This window comes from Aedes aegypti, chromosome 2 (assembly GCF_002204515.2).
Source record: "Aedes aegypti strain LVP_AGWG chromosome 2, AaegL5.0 Primary Assembly, whole genome shotgun sequence".
Taxonomy (NCBI): Eukaryota; Metazoa; Arthropoda; class Insecta; order Diptera; family Culicidae; genus Aedes; species Aedes aegypti.
The window spans coordinates 337,245,592-337,260,621 of NC_035108.1; the positions used below are offsets into that span (position 1 = coordinate 337,245,592).

A 15,030-nucleotide genomic window follows, 5' to 3' on the forward strand; every position below is an offset into this window, starting at 1 on the left:
AATTGAGTTATTGCTCTATTCCATCGACACAGTGTCCCAAAAACCCTACTTCCCTACATTGTTGATTGGCATATGCTATTAGTATGCTTCCAACATCGGTCGTCGGTAGTCTTCGCCTGCGACACCGATCCCGGTCACCGATCATTTCCCTTTCAACCGACCACTCAACCAGCAGCAACAACAATGTCATTTGATTTTCTTATCATGTAGGAAATGACACGTACAAGAGCGTCGGTGGTTTTAACCTACCGTCAATCGCCACTTTTTCCCCACTGATGATGGAGACGCCGGTTGCATTTCTAATCCTCTTCGAGACACATACTACAGACACAGTTATTTGTGGTGTGTACCCTGAAAAAAGTAACTATGGAAAAACACTAAGTTTTATTGTATCAATACCATATTTTCCAACGGGTTTAACATAACACGAAATCATTTTTTTCGTTTTATTTATTGTTGTATACCATTATTAATTGCAATTAATGATAATAATAATTATTATTATAATTACAATAATTAATATTACAATAACTATGTACATAAAAGAGTTTGGGAGTTTATTTTATACACAGTTAAGAATAATGATGATTACATGTCATGTTAACTTCTTATATGCGATGTAAACAATACGTCATTTAATTTTAAGTCTGAAATTATGTAAATATGTGTTATATGTCACGTAACCATACAGGATCCTGCTGGATTACATGACATATAATTGAAGTTTACATGACATAACATGTAAATAACTATGATTTGCCACGCTCCAATTATGTGCATTATACGTCTCAGAAATTTACACGTTTTGTTCGAACTGTGTAGATAGTTCAGACCAAAAAATAAAATTTATATTGATTTTTTTTACCGATTTTAAGAAAGTTTGTTTGCTGAACACTTCTTGGAAATTTTCAGAACTATATTACTGAATCGTTGTGATATGTAAGGTGAAACTAACAGAAGTAGAGTGGAGTAGCGACAGCAAACAAAGGAGTACATAATGTCTGCTATTACTTTGTTTCGTGAAATCTAACCCAGCATTTGCAAAAAAAAAATTTTTTAACAAAAGCATTGTGAATTTTTTAAATTAAGCGTTATTTTTGGGATTATTCATATCATTAATGAACAAACAGTGTTGAAACGTAACTTGTTCTCTGGATTAGTTGATTAAAATGCTGATATGCCAAACTCAAGTTTAATTTAAATTAATGTTCATCTATTTGAAATTATTGTTTTTAATAGTTAGGGGGAGATTTCCCAGTACCCAATACCGGACAACGTCAAAAATTTGAGAAATCATGGTTCAAACAAGATGCTGTATTAGAAAAAAAAATCAAGCTATCATAGAGAGCAATGTTTGCGTAGAACAACACATCCTTGAAATACGCACGCAGAGACATCTGATAACCGATAAAAAGTTAACGTCTTACCTTACATTTAGAACATGGAAAAAACAATTTGGATCTCGCAAGCATAATGGAAAACTATCATAACTTGAAAGTAAGAATAGATTTTTTACCTTATTGGAACTAAATATGGTCAAACTACAATTTCGGTCCAACACCTCCTGTCCCCCACTTTCGAACAGTTTGATAAGTTACATGATATCTTTGTAATTTTTGGATCAGTGCATCAAAATACATTCAATAATCATGGAATTTATCAAAAATAAATAGACTCCTCTGTACACCATAGGCTGTATGGTATTTGAATAAGTTCTACTATTTATTTATTGTTTTTATTTTATTCGGGTATTATTCGGGTTTTTGATTTTTGGGCGGTTGTTATCTGCTACCGGTTACGCGCACTTACTAGCGCTGATCGGTAGCATAGCAAGTGTTTGGTCTAGATATCTGACACATATACTGGTGTGGGGCTCGACGCATCGTTCAAGCAAGGAGCACTTGCACCGATTGTATAGAAGGAATGCTCAATGAGTCGGTAATCTTTTCATTCGTAGCTCGGAGGAGCATGATGACGGGTTTATCAGTGTTGGGGAGAGAAACAATGCATTACGCGAATTTCTGGCGACTTTATGTGGTCTTGTTTTGGCTTGCATTAGAGTTGGTTGACGATGCAAACCATGCAACGATGGTCGGAGGTAGAAGTGGATGGTTTGGCTCTCGAAAAGTGGACTTCAGGAGGTGGTCCTTGTATAAAAGTGTTTTCCTGGCGGAAAGAGGCAATCAGTTAATGAGAGTGTACCGAAAGTGATTGAACGCGAACAAGGATTCAATAGCGGCAGGAAAGGATGAAGCACAATGTGAGTGATTTAAAACAATTTGTGAAAACCTAGAAATCTATGGACTTTGAATTGTGTTTAAAAGTTGGAAACATGTGAGCTGTTTAGTCTTCGGTTGATCAGTGATTGATATTGATATGCCTATGTGAAGTGCTATTATGAACGTTGAGGGAAAAAGGTTTATGCGGTTCAGGTCACGAAAATACATTTTTATTTTTGAACTTCTGGACATTATGTCCAGTTTGGGACAAGGCCTGCTTCACAGCTTAGTGTTCTATAAGAACTTCCATAGTTATTACCTGAGATCGAACCAAGACCTGATTGACAAATTTTGGGTTCATGGAAGCGGACTTTACAATAAGGCTTGAGAAGGTGTCTGGCTACTAAAACTTTTGTTCTGTGGACACAGTTTCAACACAGACAAACAGACGTCACACTCCCACTGTTGTCCATCGACCAACTTTTTAACGTTCGATTCGAATATATGGTAGGTGATTAACCGACCGCCCGCAGCGCTCGCGTCGTTTTTGTTCGTGTTTGACGTTTACACACTACCGCCACCTGTTGGTCCATCGGCCACCTACAGTGTTTTTAGCATTGGGCATACATGTTTTCGCGACTATGATTTTGATCGCGATTTGTTCTAAGTGTTACGTCTGTTTCTCTGTGGTTTCAAAGTGAAACTTTCTCAATTGACCCCTCTACCAGCACCATAATATTTTCTACCATTAAAAGTATACAATTCTATCTAAATTATTTGTTTTACGATATTCTTATACCCTTTTTTCATAAGTTTGAAGAACTTTAGAATTTGTTCTAATATTGATCATTGGTCATCTGATTCAGGAGATATGCTGAATTCTAATCGGAATATGAGTCCCGCAAGGGATATCGGAATATCTTCAAAATCTTGCAACCAATAATTCATATCGAAACAACTTCCAAAAATAACAACTACCGAAAAGCTAAACATTACATATAATTTGCAATTGGATTAGATGGACAAATTGATGTGAAGATTTGCGAAAAAGTTACACGTCTTCTCAGTGAGAATCGAACTCACGACTCCCCGATCTCTAGTTGGGGCGCGTTAACCACTACGCCATGAGAGGACTCATGAACGCAGAAGTTAACCTGAATTCGATTTCAGCTCAATAATCACGTGGTCCTCTTTCGCAAAGTGCACCTCTTTCGGAAGAATTAGATGCCCATCCAAATACAACGCTTTCTATATATATCCAATGCCTAGCCCGAGAGCGCATTGTTTTTTAGGTATAGGAATAGCACACTACACTAGCCAGCAACTGCGCTGGCTGAGGTTTCTATTGTGTGGGCTTCCAATGGGTCGCGACGTTCTCAAACGACCGGTTACGGAACATGAGTCCGTTGCTCGATAAATACTTGTTTTTTAATTATGAATCGTGGTTTACGGCCAACCAGCCGAGTGGAAGTTTAACAACTACCGAAAAGCTAAACATTACATATAATTTGCAATTGGATTAGATGGACAAATTGATGTGAAGATTTGCGAAAAAGTTACACGTCTTCTCAGTGAGAATCGAACTCACGACTCCCCGATCTCTAGTTGGGGCGCGTTAACCACTACGCCATGAGAGGACTCATGAACGCAGAAGTTAACCTGAATTCGATTTCAGCTCAATAATCACGTGGTCCTCTTTCGCAAAGTGCACCTCTTTCGGAAGAATTAGATGCCCATCCAAACACAACGCTTTCTATATATATCCAATGCCTAGCCCGAGAGCGCATTGGATATATATAGAAAGCGTTGTGTTTGGATGGGCATCTAATTCTTCCGAAAGAGGTGCACTTTGCGAAAGAGGACCACGTGATTATTGAGCTGAAATCGAATTCAGGTTAACTTCTGCGTTCATGAGTCCTCTCATGGCGTAGTGGTTAACGCGCCCCAACTAGAGATCGGGGAGTCGTGAGTTCGATTCTCACTGAGAAGACGTGTAACTTTTTCGCAAATCTTCACATCAATTTGTCCATCTAATCCAATTGCAAATTATATGTAATGTTTAGCTTTTCGGTAGTTGTTAAACTTCCACTCGGCTGGTTGGCCGTAAACCACGATTCATAATTAAAAAACAAGTATTTATCGAGCAACGGACTCATGTTCCGTAACCGGTCGTTTGAGAACGTCGCGACCCATTGGAAGCCCACACAATAGAAACCTCAGCCAGCGCAGTTGCTGGCTAGTGTAGTGTGCTATTCCTATACCTAAAAAACAATGCGCTCTCGGGCTAGGCATTGGATATATATAGAAAGCGTTGTGTTTGGATGGGCATCTAATTCTTCCGAAAGAGGTGCACTTTGCGAAAGAGGACCACGTGATTATTGAGCTGAAATCGAATTCAGGTTAACTTCTGCGTTCATGAGTCCTCTCATGGCGTAGTGGTTAACGCGCCCCAACTAGAGATCGGGGAGTCGTGAGTTCGATTCTCACTGAGAAGACGTGTAACTTTTTCGCAAATCTTCACATCAATTTGTCCATCTAATCCAATTGCAAATTATATGTAATGTTTAGCTTTTCGGTAGTTGTTAAACTTCCACTCGGCTGGTTGGCCGTAAACCACGATTCATAATTAAAAAACAAGTATTTATCGAGCAACGGACTCATGTTCCGTAACCGGTCGTTTGAGAACGTCGCGACCCATTGGAAGCCCACACAATAGAAACCTCAGCCAGCGCAGTTGCTGGCTAGTGTAGTGTGCTATTCCTATACCTAAAAAACAATGCGCTCTCGGGCTAGGCATTGGATATATATAGAAAGCGTTGTGTTTGGATGGGCATCTAATTCTTCCGAAAGAGGTGCACTTTGCGAAAGAGGACCACGTGATTATTGAGCTGAAATCGAATTCAGGTTAACTTCTGCGTTCATGAGTCCTCTCATGGCGTAGTGGTTAACGCGCCCCAACTAGAGATCGGGGAGTCGTGAGTTCGATTCTCACTGAGAAGACGTGTAACTTTTTCGCAAATCTTCACATCAATTTGTCCATCTAATCCAATTGCAAATTATATGTAATGTTTAGCTTTTCGGTAGTTGTTAAACTTCCACTCGGCTGGTTGGCCGTAAACCACGATTCATAATTAAAAAACAAGTATTCCAAAAATAGTTTTTTTGTGGACTTGTAAAAGAATGCTGTAAAAATATCGAGAAAAAAGTTATAACAATGTAAATATTTTTAAGAAATTAGAATAATCCCTTTGGAAGGTGTTGAAATGAATCCTTACCTGAGCTTTCTATAGCGCCATAGTAACGTTTGCGGCTAGAAAACAAAGCCATGGTGAAGGTGTCTGGGTTTGACGCCCTTTCCAGGATCTTATCGTAATGAAAATTTTCTTGACTTCTCTGTGCAGAGTATCATCGTGTTTGCAACACAATATACGAAAGCAAAAACAGAACTATAAACACTAAGCAGAGAATAAGGTGTTTTACAGCCACGGTCTAAAGTAAATCCTACCATTAATATTTCAGCAGATTCCTTGCTATATCATCCCGATCAGTGGATTAAATAATAAATTTTGTTTCATTTTTGCTAGAAGCACTTCTACTTGATGGAAGACATTATAACATAATTAATACATAATCAGTTATAATAACAGAGGTTTTTTCAAATTTGTTAAAATTTCAAACATAATTATAACACAGTTTGTTATAACATGTTTGAATGCAATAGATTATAACAAATTTTGTTATAATTCAATTATGGAAAAAAAATAATATAACAAAATTAATTTTATTTTTGTTTGATTCCAAACATAATGATTGTTTAAATTACAACATATTTTGTTTCAATTCCGTTTAGTAAAATGGAAATTGTTTTACAATTTTTATTACTGTAACTAGTAACCAGCAAAAATTGTAACACATTTTTTTTTACAAAAAACGTGCTAACTGAGTAACAAAATTTGTTATAACTCGGTTGTTATCCACTGGTCGGGATTGGACATTTAGGATGCTTTGAACTTTTTTGATTAAGTCTCAAGTTGTTGGTGTATTGAATTATTCAAAATGACTTTTTCTTTGAATTGATACCAATTTGATACCAAATTGATACCAATACATAATCCGATCACTTAAGTTTTACGGTAAACTTAAATACACATTTTGGTCATTAGTCAGCCGTAATTTGTGAAACTTTGTATCTCTTTGGAAAGTTACTGTAAACTGTAAACTCTTGTGTATGCTGAAAAAAATAATTTATGATCCTGTTTACAGTCCTAGGTTAAAATCAGCGTTAAAGGCATTAAACTTGAAATGCAAATGACTATCCTCTTCTAGACATATATTGACATATTTTCATGAAATGTTCAAAAATCTCTATACAAAACGCGAGTGTTCAGAATATGATACAAAACGGGATGTGGGGAGTTTCTTAGTCACCTTATGTTATGGTTATCAGATCGTTGTCTAGGGTAATATCTTTTGAAAAGCTCCCAGAGTTGATTGATTTTTGGGAATATTTGATTAGAAAGCCGTATGACGCATTAAGTAATGGAGCTATGGTCGATGATTTTTCGAGAATATCCTTGAGTAATCCCTAGTACGCAACTAGAGTTGTCGTGTCTATTACGGCCTCAACCAGCCAACGTTGGCTTATGAGTAGTGTGGTACAAACAATGCAACAGTGCGATGCTAAAAATAAAATCTGTCACTCTTGTTCATAGGCATGCTTATGGAGAGTCGAATTGGGCATCTAAGATAGCCGAAGGAGATATACACTGAAACAAGCGTTGAAGTAATGAGAACCATGAACAGGTTTTTAAATTTACTATTCCAACCAAGATTGAGCTGTGATTTGCGCTTTTTATTTGCGTTTTTTTCCCCTCTCAATCCAACCGCATCGATAGCCGTGTACTCACTTGCTTATGATTGGGTATGAAAATCAATTATTCTATATGGTTGGATTTCCATCTACCTCTTCAGCAACAATGTCATCCCTAGAGGCAAGACTTCTCTAATAATATTAGCGGGATTTGGAAAAATCAGGTTGTATTCATCGTTTTATAAGCGAGATTCCATCGAGTTAGACATGTTTTTGATTTATGTTTTGATCAGTGAATCAAATTGTCATCAAAACAGACGAAAAACAAACAACAAAGCATGCACGCTCACAACCGTTTGTCCCAACTGTTGCGGATAAGGATACAATCAAAAGCAAAATTGTCATGACAATCACAGAGCGCAACATTGTTGCAACCTTTTCAACTCGCGATTAATCAGTTATTTCAAACACAAAACCAAATTTGTTTTATGGATGCTGTTCGATAATGTTTCAATGTTTACCAACACGGAGAAAGTTCTCGAGAATTGCAATGCGAAGCCCACAAAAACGATGCGCACGTGTTGATTGATCATTGTCATATTCTGTTCAAGTGATGAAAAACTGATGTTGCGGAATGAAATTGCAAATGCAATCATGCAAAATAGGACTTGAACTTTCAATTTAGATATAATTTGATTGTAAATTTTACCATTAGGGAAAGTGTACCAATTATGGATATATGGTTCCCTATTTGGCCATATGTGTTTTCTCGAAACCATTCACATTTTAAATATTTTTGAATGTTTTAACATCAATATATATTTGATATCAAACCAGTGAAACACACAGAACGATTATAAATTTGAAGATCATCGACTTATCATGGATGGCGAAATAGGGAACCTTTATGTCCATAACTGGTACACCTACCCTTCTTCTTCTTTCTGGCATTACGTCCCCACTGGGACAGAGCCTGCTTCTCAGCTTAGTGCTCTTATGAGCACTTCCACAGTTATTAACTGAGAGCTTACTATGCCAATGACCATTTTTGCATGTGTATATCGTGTGGCAGGTACGAAGATACTCTATGCCCTTGGAAGCCGAGAAAATTTCCAACCCGAAAAGATCCTCGACCGGTGGGATTCGAAACCTCAGCATGGTCTTGCTGAATAGCTGCGCGTTTACCGCTACGGCTATCTGGGTACACCTACCCTATATTCAGTTTAAATCAATTTTTTTAACATGCTTGCAGTCTCCATATAAAATTCTTCGTTTCTCTTATATGGCATAGGACAATACTTTTCAGAACCAATAAAAAATACCATTTTACCAGCGGAAGAATTAAGAACTTTGTTAAAAATTATTGTTTAACACATGGAATTTGAATTTTGTGACAAATTAAGCAAATAAATTGCGATACAAGTTGGAAAACTTGTATGCAAGTTGGCAGAAATCGTCAAATTTAGTATTTTTAACAGTCAATATCTCATAAACTAGATGTGCTATGATATTTTTGAAAACGGCAACGGATTCAGCAACCTCTAATTAAGTAAATAGTGGTATTTTGATGCTTGAGACAAAAACGGGTTCCGCAGTGTTATTGGACCATATTACTCATACAATTCAGTTAGGGAAAGTGTACCAGTTATGGCCATAGTGGTTCCCTATTTGGCCATACGGGAAATTTCGATAACTTTCACGTTTTAAGTCTTTTTGAATGTTTCCACATAAAGATTTATCTTAAATCTTATTACTTCAACACAAAAAATCTTTCAAAATGTGAAAACATTCAAGTAATCCCGTATGGCGAAATAGGGAACCTTTATGTCCATAACTAGTACACCTACCCTATTTGCTCTGGAGAATTTTATACGACATCCTTACAAGATTCATGGTAAAAATAATTAATAGATTTGACATTTTGCAAAGACCGAACATTTGTTGACAGATTTTCGGTTTGCCATCAAACAGACTTCGAGGATATTTTAGTGAATGTGTAACGAGACTCAAGTTAATATTACTCGTATGATCCTTGACCGATTGTACACGATAACCGTTTCGAATATAGAAAAAGTATAGAGAACATGTAATCGTCTAATGAAGGTACACTTACTCTTTGGTAAAAGTTTGTAGAGAGCGTCATTAAAGCGACGAAATAAAGACATATAGTTGGCGTAAAACTGTGTACATTGTCTGGTTACTTCAAGTATGACAAATAGTACGCTTTCTTAACAGTTTTTGGTTTTACTGTATAACCTCACGTGCTATGAAATTTTGGGGAAATGTACAGAACTTGAAGATTTTAAACACATCTGTGATAGATAGCTGTTAAGAGTTTAATGGTTTAACCTTTGTTTCATGCTCAAGAACAGTAAATTTTTGCAAGAATATCAAAATATATATATTTTAGGACATTGTAAAATAGTACATTACACCCTCAAACTTATGAAATATGATTTGATGTAATAATAACATGATAATTAACCTTTGAGCTGTTAAGTGGAATACCTTTAAGTAGATGAAAACTCCGAATTTAGTACTATGCCATTTAATTGCACTAGAGTTTGTATCCTTTGTACATACGCGTATTTCGACCTCAACTGTAAAGCCGTCTTCAGTGTCGTGTACTAGACTCGAGTCTTGTACACGACACTGAAGCAGAGAGTCGTATTTCTCATGTATACCTAAATGAGCTAGTATGCCATGCGATATTTCATATCGCAGCTCACAAATTATGTGAGACACGAGATACAGATACGTACAAAACTGGGGGATGCGTACAGGAAATCAACAAGCAGCCAGGCTGCTGTCAAACCAAATTTTTCATAAAAATTATCAGAGTAGGGGAAAAGCACCAATTTTCGACCCAGCACTAATTTTCGACCCATTCATACGATTTTTGCCTACTTTGTATGGAAATCCGAAAATTGGGACAGAATTCTTGTGGGTCGAAAATTAGTGCTTTTCCCCTACGCCTAAAAATGTACGGCCGTGATTTCGACAAGCTAAAATTTGTTATACAATTTATGTAACACAAAGACTGACAATTGTTGTGCTAGATCCAAATCATGCATAAATCTCCAACAACTGCTCAAAATAGGGTTTCAATGCTAGTAATGGACCCCTTAGTAGCTGAAATTCATTCTCGACGCTTTTCCGCAATGATATCTCAGACGCATATATGTTTTGTGGAGTCTAACAATAAGTTCAATGTTTTTACTTTATAGTACGCCTATGAAACATACAAAATCATTCGATTTTTCCAGAGAAATATGCATTTGGAAAACTGTTGTCCGAATGCCTATTATGGACCCTCCCGGAATGTTTACAAATTTGACGTTTCCTATTATGGACCCTCCATTTGATTCCCATGTAGGGGAACTGGGGGTAATATGCCCATAGGGGGCAAAACGCGCCACCATCGATTTGGACGAACGATGTATTTTAGAATGCTTTTTTTCACCCTAGATCATAGAAAATGGATAAAAATGCTTCTTCTAATATGTGTTTATGTGTTTTTCGCAACCAAATCGATAAAATCGTATAAAAACGTTTTTCGCTGTTTTCGTTGCAATTTTGTGCGATTTTCAATTTCATTTTTTAGGTCGATAAATAACCAAATTTCTGAAACTATTGCTGAGAGCCAACTTGTGCACTGTCGTAGTTTGTATTACGCCCAAAACATATGTTAAATTTACCCTCAAAAAGCTTATTGAAGGACCTAAACTTTAATCAACTCTGGGGGCAAAACGCCCACCCCTATTTCATAACACCAAAACAGCCGTTGGAATTCAAATTCTACCAAACGTAATGCCACGTTGAAGTTACGCAAAAATTGGAGCCTTACAAATGTACATTTTTCGCTTCAGCATGTATACTATTATTGAACAATAACATCTGAACAAACGCCCGGATGTATGCAGCACATAAACAAGCATGATTGTGTGCGTTCGTTTACAGCATGGCTAACGCCGAAGTCAAGCGGGGCGTTTTACCCCGCAAAACAATACATATGCAGTTAAGCAAGCAATTTTTAAAAATTAATTTCTAAACCCCAGAAAAGTTAAAATGGATAGCCGTTTCTACTATTTGGTAGAAAACATATTTATCTATCCGACCATAGTTAAAAAAGTGCATAAAACAATGTTTTTCACATCTAAAATCGCTGTTCTCCTTAACGTGGGCAAACTACCCCCAGTCCCCCTAATCCGGCTCGCTGCCGACGTGCTTATTATGGACCCACCTGGAAATGCGTATTATGGACCCTCTTGTGTGGTTTCATTTACAAAACTGTTCAAATATCTGTATTCCTGCGTCTCAAGCCAAATATTTTGCCTGGAACTGCTGACTAACAAAGCAATTGAAGTTCCCCCGGTGGATTTTCATATGAATAAGGTTTCTTTGAGTGGTAATTTTATGTTTTTGTTTATGTTTATGTTTTTTTAATACGCAAAGGGTCCATAACCGGCATCGACTCCCTATGTTCCTAACTAACATAAAAAAGCCAGAATCATTCTGGTTTAGTCTTTTCATTGGGTTCATTTCCAGTTTTGTGTGAAATATTTTAAGTGTGCATTTTGAATGTGGTTTCCTACGAGACAAGCAAATACACAACGGTTAGCACTCGTGAAAAAGATTGTGTTCAATTTGAACAACTTAAATCTTCGAGTCCGCACCCCCTAGGTACAACATATATCTTAGTGAGCGAGTCTCATGAGAAATCTTGTGAGGCTCGTCACATGCGCTAGGAGTTCTTTTATGCCGTTATGTTTGCCTAGTACATTAACCCCAAGGAAGCATACGGCTTCGGTCTATGCCTATGCTTCTTCGATGGCCAGTATAAGTTTTTCAATTTAAATACTGGAATTCCAACCCCCCTCAATTTTTACAAACAGCCCACGGGCAGTTTAAGGTGAAGATGAATCGATGGATGGAAGATGGATTAAACCGATATTTGGTTCTCCAGATCCATGCTCCTGAAAATTTAAGGTTTGGCTTCGATTCATCTTCACCTTAATCCAGGGTTTAATCCCTTTTCCTTGCTTACTGAAACCTTCGTCTACGAGTCTCAATGCACTGTCACATTGAGATTTTCTCATGAGACGATGCATGAGCCAGTGCAGATGTGATCGTTTGAGCTAGTACATTGCTACATGAGATCTAAAAAAATGTGTCTCACCATAGCACGTGCTCAAGCGTGCGATTATTTTTGTGCGCTCATGGCAAGCTGATCTCAAGCTCTTGATATGAAGCGCGTATACATGATGCCTGCTGAAGACGGTCTTACAGTTGAGGTCGATACACGCGTATCTGTCAAAAGACACAAACTCTAGTGCAATTAAATGGCATGGTACTAAATTCGTTTTTTTACTTCTAAAAAACATGTTAATTTCTAACGCAAATAAAACTATCGTTCCATATTACAGATTATTTTATTTCAAATATTGTTTTAATTTCTCCTATTTTCAGATGCTTTTACCAATATTAGTATTAGTCATGTCACTATTTGGTACCGTTTTCACGGGTGATACGGAAAGGTAAGTTTTTATATACTACATCTTATTATTTTTCTCTAAATACACTACGTGATTTGTCAATTAATCACTATTAAAAATAAATGTTTCAGGTGTAGGATTTCAGGTATAGTCGCCTCACAGTTATGGATAGTACACAGATATGAACGTGAACCATAAATCTATACTGTTGCGATGCAGTTATAATATGTATTACCCCGTCCGTTTACCTAGTAGATAAGTTGCTGTTATATTGTCCTGATTCATATTTTGAGTCGATTTGAACCAAAATAAGCGTGACAAGCCTTACAAAATTTTCGGAGGACTCATAAAAAAAGTGTGACAAAGGGGAGGGGGGGAGGAGGGTGTCAAAAAAGTTGAAATTTAGCGTGACATAATTTGTGTACCATCCCTTAGTTGATTCATAACTGTGGGTGCCTGTAATATGCCAAGCATACTATTCTTGTTTCTTGTGACATCGTATCCATGCGGGTTTCTGTGCATTGAGGCTTCTCCTTGCGGGCGCGCTCGCAATTCCGACGTCGTAGCTACAGGTACTGAAGTAATCACTAGCCCGATAATACGCCTTTTTGGCCTTATAGGGCTATTATACGGCTAATATAGGGCATGGCAGCTGTTCAAAAACACTATATTAGCCCACAGTGGAAATTAAAGTGCTATTTTGTTAATTGGGTACTGCAGCTAAATACACGATAAACTGCAGATCTTCAAGGTTTTCCATGGCTTCTTACCCAACTAGAGGCTTGTAACAAAAATATAAAAACATTTTATCAGAATATGATATGCATATCATATTATGATATAATTTTGTTAGGCTCCGTTATCCATCGAACATACTAAAACAGAAATATAACATAATGTGTTTTATTTCCCTATAACACGCAGAAGAATTTCTGTATGTTAAGATTACAATCCTGTCAATTACTTTTACTTACGCACAAATAGTTGTTTCGAAATAAAATTAACTTACGCCAACACTAAACTAACGTCAAATCAAATACACACACTTCTTTGATTGAGCTATCCACTTGTACTCATAACAATTATAATTTTGATAATTATCACTATTCAGAAACATTCACCTCCCTAGACTTCAAGTCATGCTCACAAATCTACTTACTTCTAACTTGCAAGGAATAGTGTAGGTGCTAAGATGACCACCTCTCACGCAGGAGATCACATATCAAGTTTGTCAACTCGCCCTTTGTTTTCATTTTTGCAATGTTTTTTTTTTAGATCGATAAAGCAGCACCAAATCTTTTCAGATATGTTGATAAAGCAGAACAAAATGCTGAGTAAACATTGCAAAATATTGTAAACTCAATAAAATTCACTTTGAGTCAACTAAAATATACTTAAATTTTGACGTTTGGCGTTAGTTAATTCAATCAAAAATATAGTTGTCAACAACTATATGGTATTGTTATGTTTAACAATATACTGTCAATTCAACTATATTTTTAGTTATCTCCAAATTAACCTTAAAATATAGTTGAATTGACCGGAAAAATGATTACGAACACTATATTTTGTTCTCCGTGAAGATATTTTTTGTTCATTTTTAACAACTTTATAACAAAATAAATAGATAGTTATGCATTTTAATGATATACAATATTATCATATATCGAACAGTATTATAATTTTGATACTTTGTATCAAACATTATAACTTGGTTTGATATGTTTTTGATAGAATTAAAACACATTTTGTTATGTTTATGTTACTATTCATACACTTTTTGTTATAATTTTAGTTATTTTAACAACATCCTGCATCAAGTTTGTAACAACCTATGTTCGAAAAAAACTTATAACATAATAACATATGCTGATATAATTTTGTTATGTACCCTTAGTCGGGAGTACTGTGGTAGAATATCCTGATTTAAGATTCTTTCCGAAGGTTTTATGAGAACTCTGTACATTACAGATAATTTCGTCCTGCATTTGGTGGTGGTAATCCTGGACAGTGCTTTTGTGAAATGCATCGCTGTATTTAATTACTTATGAATACAAATACGTGGCTTTGTTTGTTTATAGTTTGCATTATATAGCCGGTTGGTTTATAACCAGGTGGAGTTACCGTTTGTTTCATGCAAATTTCTAAGTCTTGACCTTTACCTTCTCCGAACATTCAAACAACCATCAATTTTCCTCCTTTCCCAAACCAACCAACGTACACCGAGTGTTTTCATGATTCTCAACCGTTGGTAATCGCAAATCACGCCAAACACACATCTGCCAAAACAACAAACCCCACCGGCTAGGGATCATCCATAAATTACATATCGTTTTTTTTAGTTGTTGGAGAGTGTAGAGAAGCTGACGATCCATACAAAATTTACGGAGTCCTTATACCAAAAAGTGTAGGGGGAGTTGAAAGTGGAAAAAAATAGCGTAACGCAATGAATTGACGTTCCCTGCACCGTTCATCTAGCGAGCGATTCAGATTCTGATCGATATTT

General features: G+C 36.6%; 1 protein-coding gene across 5 annotated transcripts in view; it reads left to right on the forward strand.

Annotated features, from left to right (window-relative positions):
• The window catches only part of LOC5576438 (histidine-rich glycoprotein), a 47,152-nt gene that overhangs the window by 17,271 nt on the left and 14,851 nt on the right, over nt 1-15,030 (forward strand). For 2 of the 5 annotated variants that reach the window (XR_002500744.1, XM_021846058.1), the window contains exon 3: nt 12,499-12,566. Coding sequence is in view for 2 of the 5 variants with exons in the window: in XM_021846058.1 (XP_021701750.1) it covers nt 12,499-12,566 (68 nt within the window). In the remaining 3 variants the exon portion in view is untranslated. Of the gene's footprint in view, nt 1-1,978; nt 2,261-12,498; nt 12,568-15,030 lie in introns of those variants that run through there. The other 3 variants (XM_021846056.1, XM_021846055.1, XM_021846057.1) reach the window with 2 other exon arrangements.